Source organism: Colius striatus, chromosome 5 (genome assembly GCF_028858725.1).
Source record: "Colius striatus isolate bColStr4 chromosome 5, bColStr4.1.hap1, whole genome shotgun sequence".
In the NCBI taxonomy this organism is placed as follows: Eukaryota; Metazoa; Chordata; class Aves; order Coliiformes; family Coliidae; genus Colius; species Colius striatus.
In genome coordinates, this window is record NC_084763.1 from 29,151,346 (window position 1) to 29,163,870 (window position 12,525).

At 36.3% G+C, this 12,525-nt stretch overlaps 1 protein-coding gene across 1 annotated transcript in view; it reads left to right on the forward strand.

Moving 5' to 3' along the window:
• Window positions 1-12,525, forward strand: part of DGKB (diacylglycerol kinase beta) — a 324,193-nt gene that overhangs the window by 109,555 nt on the left and 202,113 nt on the right. The window contains exon 19 of the mRNA XM_061996392.1: window positions 763-923. Within this exon, the coding sequence (XP_061852376.1) occupies window positions 763-923 (161 nt within the window). The remainder of the gene's footprint in view (window positions 1-762; window positions 924-12,525) is intronic.

Consider the following 12,525-nt stretch of genomic DNA (forward strand, 5'->3'; position numbering starts at 1 on the left):
TTCTGGCTGTGATCCCTCCCAAGATTGTGCTCACCCACAGCTATTGGTGAAGGTGGGGGAAGGAATGCTGGAGGGACAGCCCTGATGCTGTGTGAGCAGTAGTCATAATATTGATACCAACAGTAAGCACAGCACTGCAAGAGCTGCTGTGGAAAATCACTACCATCCCAGACCCACTACACTCATCATAGCAAGCTTGCAAGCTTTCTTTCCAAATGAATATCTTGTTACCAGATAGTCTTTAGCAAATTTTAACTAGTTTCCGTGCTATAGAACTTCTTTGTTAATCAAGACATTCTGTCAAATTATCTAACTGCCTCCTTTTTTTTCCTCTGTCATGACTCATGATAGTTTTTTCACATAGTCTTAGGGGAAAAAAAAGAAAAAAACCAACAATCCCAAAACCCAATCATATCAGTCTTACTTCACTTTCTGAATGATTCATAGAGTCATGTAATGAATCAAGTTGTAAGACGTCACAGGAAGTTGCTAGCCCAATCTCCTTTTTTAAGCAGGATCAGGTATGAGAGCATTTTATATTAGTGAGGAACTGTCCTTCCATTGGCTTCTATTTATTTACCTTCTATATTGAGTGATTTCAACTGCACTAAAGTAGAAAAAGACAGTATAAAAGTATTCTGGCTTTCATCATTCTTTGCCTAGTTGCTTTGTGGTAAATGATGCTGTAACATGCATTTTAAAAATTTTAGAAAGATGAAAAAAATGAAACAAAACCTTATTATGCTTTCCATGTTTTTCTAGGTTACGAAGGTGAGAATTTGATGAAGATCTTAAGAGACATTGAGAACAGCTCAGAGATTTTGCTAGACAGGTGGAAATTTGAAGTAATACCCAATGATAAGGATGAGAAAGGAGACCCGGTGCCTTACAACATCATCAATAACTACTTTTCTATTGGCGTGGTAAGACTTATCCTTAAGTGATTTTCTGTTTTGAATAAATACTTGTATTGCATGTCTTCAAGTGAAGAATTGTTTGCTACATATCATTTATAATGTTATTTTGCTAGTGAAATGAACACATAGATGACTGACAGCAGTTTACATAAATCTACACATTCAAACCAGAATTATTTTTCAGGACCTTCTACCTCTCCATCTATAAAGATATTTGTGTTGTTCCTAATGGTTTATGAGCAGCCATAATACTAAATTTATATTGTCATTATGAAGATCCTATGAAAATATAAAGGAAAAGTAATCACTTAATAAGAACTCTAAGTAACCTTTTCCATTATAATTCACATAATCAGAACTGTTTAAAATAATAGCGGCATTCTTTATTTCTTCAGGGAAGTTTTTAGTAATGAAATAATAATATAAATACACCCCCCCCAAGTATTTTTTTGATTCTGTCAAATGAGGATATTCACAGTTAAAATGAAATATGAGGAAAATAGGTTTAAGAGGCTTTTTCTGTCCTAGGAACTGCATCCCTGGCTTGTCTTTCTCTATGCTTTCCCATTATAGCTGCTGTCCACACTGCATATATGAGGAAAATTAGACATGTCCAGTCTGATTCTTTAGCCTTTTGCTTTGGATATACTTTCAAACACCAGCAGAGGAGAGATGATGATGAGATTCAAACTTCACAGATTGAATAGCTCATAATTAAGACTTTTAACTCAGACAAAAATGAGGTTGAACTTGGGAACATGCCCTCCAATAGCTGGCACTACCTGTTCTGAAATCAACTGGTTTCACATCTTTATATTATTTTTTTAATAATAATCAAAATCTGCTTTTACAGGATATCTAATTCTACGGTCCAGTATTTAAAAAAATGCTATAGAAAAGTGTTTTAAAGGGAAATGTAACATATAATATTGTAACTCCAAGCATCTGTGTTTAGCTTAATTGATCTCTGTGCCTCATTATTAACAAGGTTCTTCTTCAACTTTAAGATTTATGAAATTTTTACCTATTAATTGTAATTCTCTAATTTTTATATAGTGCCTATTCGCAATATGCAAAAACAATCTGCTCCTTTCTTGACTTCCTGTACTGTGTAGTCCTAAATGCTCAAGAAACAATCAACGTTAAGATATTTGAGTAAAAAGAAGTTGTTGTGGTTTTTTTTGCTTGCATAGTTTAGATTTTAGTCTCTGTTGTTCAAAGCAAGTGCAGAGAACAATTAGACGTAACAGAAAAAAAACCCAACCAAAACCAGAAATGGGTATATAAAAGTACATAAATACAAAATATATGCACCAAAATGAGTGCAAAATTAAGTTCATAAGTAGGAGAGAAAGTGTAAAGCAAAATATTTGGTTACAGGAAAACAAATACCACGATAACAGAGAATATCCACCACAGGGGGATGTATTCAGTGACTTTGTCAAAAGGGAATGGAAAGGCTAAAGCTCACAGATAATGAAAGGAATGTGTTATTACTAATGAGTCAAGCAAAAAGTGAGAGGGAAGTGGGATGAGATTTTACACCTAAGTATTAGTATAGGGCAATTTATATGGTTTGTAAAATGTAGAGTACCACTACATGTAAAGACATAGCACAAAAACAAGAAATTAGATGCCAAGTAGATACTGGGACATCTGTGAATGTGCTAGCCTTCAAAGAATTCTTTAGCATTTTTCAAGGGAAGAAAACATAACCACATTCAAGATAAAGAGTTGAACTGAAATTATATAGCATCAAGATCATCATACTATGAAGGACAATGTAAATTACTTGTAGAATATTGCAGGAAAATAGCAGACTGTACTCTGTACAGCAGGCTTCATCAGCAAGCAGAAAACTCAATCTTCACTTAAAATCATGAATGTAAAAATTTAATAATACTGGATTTATGATTTGTCACATAATAGAAATGTGAGGACCAGAAATTCATACCAGGAATGGGTAATACAATATTTTGCATTGAGAAAAACTTCTAAAATTGCAAAATCACATTTTTGAAGGAGCAAGCTCTGCCAAGTTTGTCATAGATATGTGTCCCAAGCCTGTTAGCATTGCATGGGTTTGTTGTGGCCCAAGTGCAGGCCTTGGCATTTGGCCTTGGGGAAGGAAAACAAATTCTTCTGTTCCTTTGTTAAACCACTTACTATCTGTTAGAAGATCTATCAGATCATCTCTTGGTCTTCTGTCTATAGCCTTTCTATCTGCAGTTTTTCCAAATTTTCCTTACAGAAAAATGTGTTCTAGATATCTGATTATATGTGTTGCTTTAATCTATGTTTGGATAGAATGCAAAAATTCAATCCATTTACTCCCTTTAGGCCATATCTCTCCAGAACCATAGTGCTCATTATTTGATACAATGCTGCATTTGGTGTTATTTCAGCACTGAGTGGAAAAGAGGAATGAATATATGTATTACAGAGAATAGATTTATTAAGCTATTTATTAACCTTCCTAATATTAGCATGAATTTCTTTATTAATATTTGACTTGTGATTCGTTGTTAATTTCAGATACTGTTCTGAAGAACCACTTGTTAATATCTCTTTTGTGTTTTTCATGGCAATTCTTCCTGTCTACATGAAGAATCATAAACTTAATTGAATTACACCCTCTTTAATTTTTTTCTGTTTCTGTGAGGCACTGTGAGACCTACACATGGCACTCTTCTGATATTTGACTGTCCTTACGATGAAGGTGTTTTTTCTTATATCCATGTTGAATCTCTTTTATTTCAACTTATGTTCCTTGTCTCCTATACTCACTGTGATGTGCCATGGCAAAAAGCCTGACTTAGTTATCTTGATATATTTCTCGTAGGTACTTGCTCATAGTTAGTGTTATTAGATCTCCTGGAAGTCTTCTCTTCTAGCCTGTGGGGCAGCTCATTGAGACAGTCTTTTTTCAGCTTCTTGCTACGAATCAAGACCGTAATATCCCAACTTGAATACAAGAACACTTTTGATGTTGTTTAAAGCCTTGCTGAAGTTGAGCATGACATTCACTGCTCTCTCCTCATCTACAAATGTAGTTGTTTTATCATAGGTAGCAACTAGAAGGCACTTTACTCATTGGAGGAAAAATGATGCACTAAGTTGAAAGTGAATGTTTGACAGTAGTGTGTGTAGTTGAAAAGTTTCATTAGTATATTCAAGCCAAAAAGGGCATTTATTTCTACAGCAGCCTCTGAGCTCCGATATGTACATATGTGTATGTGCTATACTATATATAAATACAAGGGGAAAAGTAAGAGACAAAGTGAGATGTAGTAACTGAATGAGTATGTGTAATATTCAACCTAATGAAAGCACAAAGCACAGAAGAACCATAAAAAGTGTAAGCTAGTCTGTGTCAGTTTCAAAGCAGAAGCTAGAAAACATCTAAGAGCAATGTAGAGTGAGATAAAGATTTTACAAGTGCTCACATCCATCATTCTGTCAGGATGGCAAGATACCAGGAGAGAAGTTCCATCTGCTTCTCAATAATATTGGACTTACTGAAACAAGCTAAATATCCAAGAAAAATATGCATTCGTCAAGTCATATTTGGTTTTAAAAAAATAAAAACAACACTCCCTCAAAAAAACCCAAAACCAAACCAAACCAAAAGTTCCTCAAGAATATAGTAGTGCTATTTGAAAATGGAAGCTGGTCTTGGAAAGTCACAGGTTTGGTGATCTGGAGAAACAGATAGTAGTAGAGGACAGATAAATAGACATTATACAGGCAGTGCCACAGACAGTGGCAAGTATAGTCAATGGTATATTGCAGAAAAAGGAAAAAGTTCTTTTTCCTGTTATCTATACAACCTGCTTTAATAGTCATATGTTCATGCACTAAGTTGGTATTATTGCAGTGATCACCAAAGAAAGAGTTCAATAATGTTATCATTGCTGTGTTATCACAGGCTGTATTCTAGACAGGGGACTTGCAATCCATTCCGCACTTGCTGAAGTAATGGAATTTCAGTCATGTCACGTCATTTAGCCAACTTGCTGAGGTTATAAACTCTAATGAAGCACTATGTGTATAGACAGAAAATGTCAGTTTGTGCATAGTATTTGTCATGGTTTCACTGTGAATAGAACAACAGAACTTACACTGCTTTCTTCAAGCACCTGACTGCTTATCATTAACTGTGAGTTATCATGTATATGTGGACAGGTACTTCAGATAAGCTTGTTTAATATATTACCTCTGCACATCTGGTTTATTTTATCTTAGCTCTTTTACATGTCTGTATCCCAGGTCTGTATTGAAAAAAAAACACAAACACTTCACTAATCCATTATGTAGCATGCTTATTGTATAGAGAAATATTTTTACAGAGTTCAAAGTATTTTTATTAATATATTCTTAATTAAGGATTAGTGTTTTAATTGGATTTCTGTGGTAGCAAAAGTTCTTGTGGAAATGCAGTTATTCCAAGAAAAGCAATTACATTCTAGAGAAAAATGCTGTAAGTCCAAACTGCAAAGCATTCATAAAACTGTGCTTAGAAATGCAGATTGATTCATTCAGAGAGCTTAGGGTCCTAATTTTCTTGTCCACAATGAACCACTTTGTAAGAGGAAATTAGCTGTGTATAGGCTTTAAATAACTTACAAATTTTCTTACTTTTTTTTCCCCTGTTTTATTTTTTTCTTCATAATGTGTTTTGGGGCATTGTCTAATCTACAATGAGACGGTGATGTAAATACTTTCTGTATTTAATTTAGGTAATGATATACTCCCAATAATTGGTATTTGCAACAGCTTAAAAAATAACCCTGACAAGATCAGCAATTGCTCAGTAGATGTATTAGTGGAGTAAATGCCCCATGGAAAGCTGTATGGGCATTGCATCTTCCTACAGCCCACTGCTCTGTTAGGCTACCTTGAGATTCCATTATTGAAGTGTTTAGTGCTGGGTACAGTTGAGAGATTACTCTCACACATTAAAAATAAACATTCATATTTTATTTAATTCATAGACACATATCAGGAAACTTAGGCCAACTGAGTCAAAGCCATGAACACAATACACTAAGTGCCACGGCCCTTTTTTCTCAGAAGAATGTTGTTAGAAAACACATGGTTCGCTGGTATCTCAACTGCAGAGCAGTTCACAGTCCCGGAACTGGAAGGTTGGTGGAGGCTCTTGGGGAGGCTGTGGTCTTTATGGCAATGTTTTTGACAGCAGTTTCAAGCTGATCTAACAGCACATTGCTGCTCACAGGCAGAAGTACCTTCCTATTACCTTACTAATAGTCATACCTGCTATTGACGGTGGTACCTGTAACCATGTGCAGCATAAAGTCATCTAGATGTAGCATGTTTCGGAATCTCATTCAAATATCTAAATGGTGGATGTCAGGATGTTGAGTTATCACTTTTTTCTGTTAGATCCAGTGACAGGAGAAGGGGTAATGGAAAGAAGCTGGAACACAAAAAGTTCCCCTTAAACATAAGGAAAAACTATTTCACTGTTCAGACGACGGAGCCCTGGTACAGGCTTCCCAGGGAAGGTATGGAGTCTCCTTCTCTGGAGATCTTCAAAACCCATCAGAACACATTCCTGTGTGACTTCATCTAGGTGGACCTGCTTCTGCAGGGGAGTTGGACTAGATGATCTCTAAAGGTCCCTTCCAACCCCTACCATTCTGTGACTCTGTAACTCTTCAGTTTACCTCTTGAACCTAAAAAAAAAAGTAAATCCACAAACTAAATCAAAAAGTCCAACCAAACAAAACCCCTCAAATTAACTCCATATACTCATGACTGTATGACACCAGTACTCAAAGTGGCAAAAAAGAAGAAAAAAAGTAGATATAGATACTCCCAAAACTAAACCCCGTATTTGTAAACAATTGTTCACAAGTCTCATCTCAGATATTGGCATGATCAAAACATTTTCACCAAACAGTCATGCAATCATAACAAAGCATAAATACACATTGCTAATTATAAAATGAATGTAATTTTCCTTGAAAATCACAGTGCATGGACCCTAATACTTACAAAACAGATAAGCATGGAAGATGGTAAAATTTACTGAGTGACACCAGAGAAATAGGATGCTGAACGACCAACAGACAGAAGGACAAACTCTCACATAAAATGAAGTCACAAGAAAGCAGCTTTGGAACAGTTTTTGATACCTTGGGAGTGACTTGCATCTGCACTAATATCAAACCGCATAACTACATGGTCAAAAATTTTATACAATGCTACGGTGAGAAGAAGCAATTCTTTGAATCTTCGGAAAAGTGACCTTTGTTTACAAGAAATTTTAGTTAGTTAATTATCAGTTAAAATGGAATGACTGTCAAAGCTATAAATCTTGTATAGGGAAATTATTAAAGAATGTTAAATATGTAGGGAAGCTATGATGTTTATTCTTAGTGCTTCTCAAAATATTGTGAGATGAAACGGGTATTTTAATAAAAGCTTTCTCACAGGATGCCTCCATCGTTATTAAATATTAGAAACTTTGACTTTCACTAAATGCTTGGTTGAAAGGGGTATGTGGAAGGAGAAAGAAGCCATCTTACATACTTAAGTATGGCAAAAACAGGAGAGAGAAAAAGAAATTTCTGCTATTTAGACTTCAGGGTGGAACTCAGGAGAAATGACTACATGTTTCTCTCTACCCAGTCCACATTTTAATACTTGGGAGAGGCAGGAGAACCACAGAAGTTGTAAGAACAAGCCATAGACATGTGGGATGGAGGCAGAGCTGTGTAGGCAAAATCATAATGGAGGTTTAGGATTTGAATTAGTTGATTAAAATCTTAACAATATGAGTGAGGCAAAGTCTGTTCACTGATGATTATAAAGGATAGGAAATTCACTCATACTACTTTTTTTTTTTTAAACTCAATTCCACTTGGATTATTCATTAACAGTTCCTGGAAAACTGGCTAAAATGTCCTACTCTTCTGGGACTGGGAATACTAGCATTGCAGCAACTACCACACGTTCACTGAAGATTAAAAAAAAATCAAACAAAAAACAAACAAACAAAACCTTCCAGACAAGTCAGGCAAAAGAAATACTGAAGTTATTTAAAAAAAAAAAAAAAAAACCACAACACCTCATTACTGTTTTTTATCTCATAATGAAAAAGTCTTATTCTTAACGACAGATGAGTACTTAGAGAGTCATCGTTGACTGGAGGAAATAGGCCAAGACCAAAGGACACAAAATAGTCAGCTGAGAACCATGTATCATTCTGCAGCAGCCAATTTTAATGACTGATTTCAAAAAGGCTAAAAAAAATTTAAACCAAACAATTCATTTATCTCCCATTTACTTCTACAACAACTACTGTTGTTTTCCATTTTGTAGGTAATAATGCTAAAGAAAAAGTAATGACTAGAGTTGTATTGCTGTTAAATGAGAGTTCTAAAGTAGATTTTTTCAGAAGCAAGCATGATTTTGAATTTACTGTTTTGTCACTGGGTTAGTTTAGCCATTATGGAGTCACAACTAGGTCAACAGATATCAGTACTGAGTCTTTTACCAGAAACATTTTCTTCCTTTGTTCTCTTTCTTTCTTTAACCTTATACATATATCGTCATTTTAGCTGATGTTAAGAGGAGGTAAGCTATTAACAACAGTCTTTAACTATCGTTGGAATCTTTGTAACTGCATAGAATATTATAGAGGATATACTGCTACACCCCTTGCAGCTCTGTAATTAATGTTGGAGCGTAATAAACCAAACTTGCAAACATCTGCATTGTCTTTTAGTGTAAGTTTGTATAGAAAGAAGTATTGCCAAGATAGATTTTTAAAGGAAATCATACTATCTGAAGTGTGTCACAATGCAGCCTTCCCTATGTTAAAATGAAAGAAGTTGTCATTGGAGACAGTGCAGTATTCAAGGTGTAAGAGTAAACCAAATGCTTACAGGTTATGTAAAGGTTATGATAACAGTCACTGTATATCTTTGTGTTTAACTAGGAACATTCTGTATGAATGACTGATTAAGTAAATCTGATTTTCATTTCAGTTTTGTTCCTCTTTGGTCAGTTTCCATTTTACACTAACTCAGTTACTTAGCTGTTTGTCCTAGTTTAGGCCCATCAGGGAACAAAAGACCACAATTAGCCTCAAGTACCAAAGAGGCTGAGGATTGCCAAAGGGCAGGGAAAGCTTAATTGCCACTTAAGGTTCAGGACAACACAGACCAGGCTACTCGGCTTGGGGAAGAAAACAGAAAATATTTTAATGCAACATCAACTAAAACATAACCTTAAAACCCCTAAACATAACCAAAATAAAACAACAGAGAGTAGTACAACAATGAAGAGTCTGACCAGCCTTTTAAGACCACTTTCTCCCCATTCCTCCCCTCTTCCCGGGCTCAGAGCCCTGATCCCGGTGTTTTTACCTCCTCCCCCCCCCACCCCGAACGGTTCGGGGAGGCAGGGAGTGGGGGTTTCAGTCAGTCTATTCCTGATAGTTTCTGCCATTTGTCTCTCCTCAGAGCAGGTGGGCTCTGCACCAGTCCTCCCTGCAATTCCATGGGGTACCTCACACACATAGCAGCCCTGCACGGGCTGCTCTGACGTGCATTTATCCCAAAAGCTGCAGCTCCTCTCTGCCTCTTGTGTGGGGCTGCTCTGCGACGTGCAGGCTCTCCAGCACGGCCTGGGCCATGGCCGTGACCCCACACAGTCCCTCACCCCTCCGGGCTCACTCACACGGAGCTGCTGGTAACTCTCAGTCCTGCCATGGCCCTGCATAGGTTGCAGGGGTACAGCTTGCATTCTCGCCATGACTTACAGAGGGGTCTCTGGTCTATTGCTTCTCCTTCCTACTTCCTTCTCTGACTGTAGAGTCTGTGTGGTCGCCTCCATCTTGTATCACTCTTACACCTTCTGCCAGCACTTCAAATTCCCGTCCCCTAAATAGTGATCACAGAGGCGCCAGATTGGCCCAGCCGGGACAGAGGTGGGTCTGAACCCAGGAGCCAGGGGAGAGTCCAAAAACTCTTTACTGGGTCTTCACTGCAACCCGCTCCCCTGTTACCAAGCAAAAGCTGCTCCTTGCTAAACCATGACACTGTTATATATGTAAGGAACATAGATACTCTCTCTGTTCACACTTAAGGTGACTGCCTAATAGTCTGCCCTGGACTGCAAGGAGTGCTGTCTCTTAGGACAGTAGAGTCCCTTAGAGGTTACATTCTTTGTAGATCCAGAATTGCATCTCTCTTGTATAGGCTGATCAGCTGAGTGCATGCTTGAGGTTTGAGTCTACTGGAATCTTTGCTATTGGTGCTCATCTGCATACATACCCTGAAGAGCCATTGTCAAAGCAATCAAGCTCCACAGGAAGGTTATAGCTAATCTTACTCAGACTCTTTCATTTGTGCAAGATACTTAAAATTTGGAAAACATCTACTTACTGGGACAGGATTTGAATAAGAATCTTTTAAGATCAAACAACTAAAACTTTGAGTATGTGTGCAAACCCATATACAAGAACAAGTTGGAGTCGAAAAGGGAGTGGAATGCCCTAGGACAATAATCAAGATAGCAGCCTTCAAGAAATCTATGATATCCAGATTCTTGTTCCATCTGCTGTTTTTGTCCATTTGATTGTAGAATCTCCTTCCTTGGAGGTCTTCAAGACTCGCTTGAACGTGTTCCTATGCGACCTGATCTAGGTGAACCTGCTTCTGCAGGGGAGTTGGACTAGATGATCTCTAAAGGTCTTTTCCAACCCCTACCATTCTATGATTCTACGATTAACTTGTACATGGCAATTCAGAAACTTCCTCTACTATGAATTATTTTTTTTCTAATGTGAATAGATGCAAGATTTTAATGCAAAAACACAAATTGTTCTAGTAGAACACCTCAGTCTTTCATTCCATCTTTTCAATGTGTGATAATTGATTTCATAGCAATATGGTCATATTCTCACACGGATGATCTACAACAAAAATATTTTTTGCAAGCATATTTAGTGAAGGCAGTAAAGATATCTCAGTGTGCCTGGAAATGTTCTCTTAAGTTCTTTGAGAAACAAATCAGTATTATAAACTGGTTTAATTAATTATTGGGGGAGAGGAAATTTCTTTAATAGTAATAAGCAATATTACAATCAGAATGTGTTTTCTGCAGTTATTATCACAAAGTAGTAAAGATCTCATGTACTTTTGTGCCACCTAATGTGTTACTATCCAAGTACACTGTCAAATAGATATTTGCATGGTTATGATTTAATATCCTTCAGCCTTAGCCAGTCACTAAGCAACTCTTATTCTACTAGTGGGGAAAAATATGACTTGTTAATTCTCAGTCATAATTTGAACTTTTTAAGGGTCTACTTGCCTATCACTTCTGTGAAGGCATCAACCTCCAGTTATATCTTGATTTTTGAAATTGTCAAAACTGAAAACCAGAAAAATCTGTAAGAAAAATCTTGCTCAGAAGTAATATTTTTGTCTTTTCTCATTAAAAACATTTTGTTAGTATCAGTAGGAGTTCTGGGTATCAGAACTTTCAGTCAAAATGCCAGTCTAAGCAGGGTTGTTCCTATAACTGCCAATGTGGTATGTTATTTTAGAGTATTGTTATTTCTAAAAAAAAAACCCAAAACCACAACAGTTTGTTATGGTATCTGATATTTACAAAAGGGAATTAATTTTAATTCTGCAATTGCTCTGTAATTTGAAATTTCATAGCATTTTGCTGTTCATGGTGGTTAGAAGGATTTTTTTGTTGTTTTGCCATAAGAAAAAATCCTAAGGACATTTGCTATTTAGGCCCCATTTCAACGCAGAATTTAAGCACAGGCTCATCTTAACACTAATTCAATGTGACATTTGAGTATGTGTTTAAACTTTCATGATCTAGAGAAGCAGTTTTTTTAAATTTTTTAAACATTTTCTGTAGTTTCATTAGTATGACCAGCCAAATGCACATATTGAATTCTACGCATTTGGTGTAAGCTAGTTAATTATTTGAGTGAGATTTATCAGTATATAACTAAAAATCATGTTTGTTGATTTGGTGAAGTAGTATGGAGACAAGTATGTGCTTAAGTAATTTTGTGAATCTTGTTGAAATGATGTAGTATAGATTAGTAGTTCAATCTGTACTTATCTTGTTTAATCTCTAAACATTACTAATCTTTTACAAAGTAGTTGTTCTTACAGACTTTGCTTTTTGCCTATTTGAACTATCTTTACTCTTTTCAGCTTTGTTGATATTTAAATACTTCTGCAGAAATACTGGACGTAATAGAAACCAAATAGATGTGATGCAGGTGGCTATTTTTTCATATGGCAGAAAGCCACAGACATATGCTGAGTGCCATGGAAAGCTGAATATGTAGAGTAATTCATAGGTAATGAGCATTTCTGAAGGTTTCACCTTGGTGCTGTGTGATGTTTCCCTGGACATGGAGAATATGGATTCCTGAACTAGAAATACTTAGGCATAAAGTTGGTAGTATCTATATTGCAACACCGTTGTTGGTGTTTTCTGATAACTAGTTTTATTCTACCAATGTGGATTTAGTTTACCTTGTAAGTCCCTCTTGCCATCATAATCTTCTATGATGCATAAGATGTATCAGAGTACCATA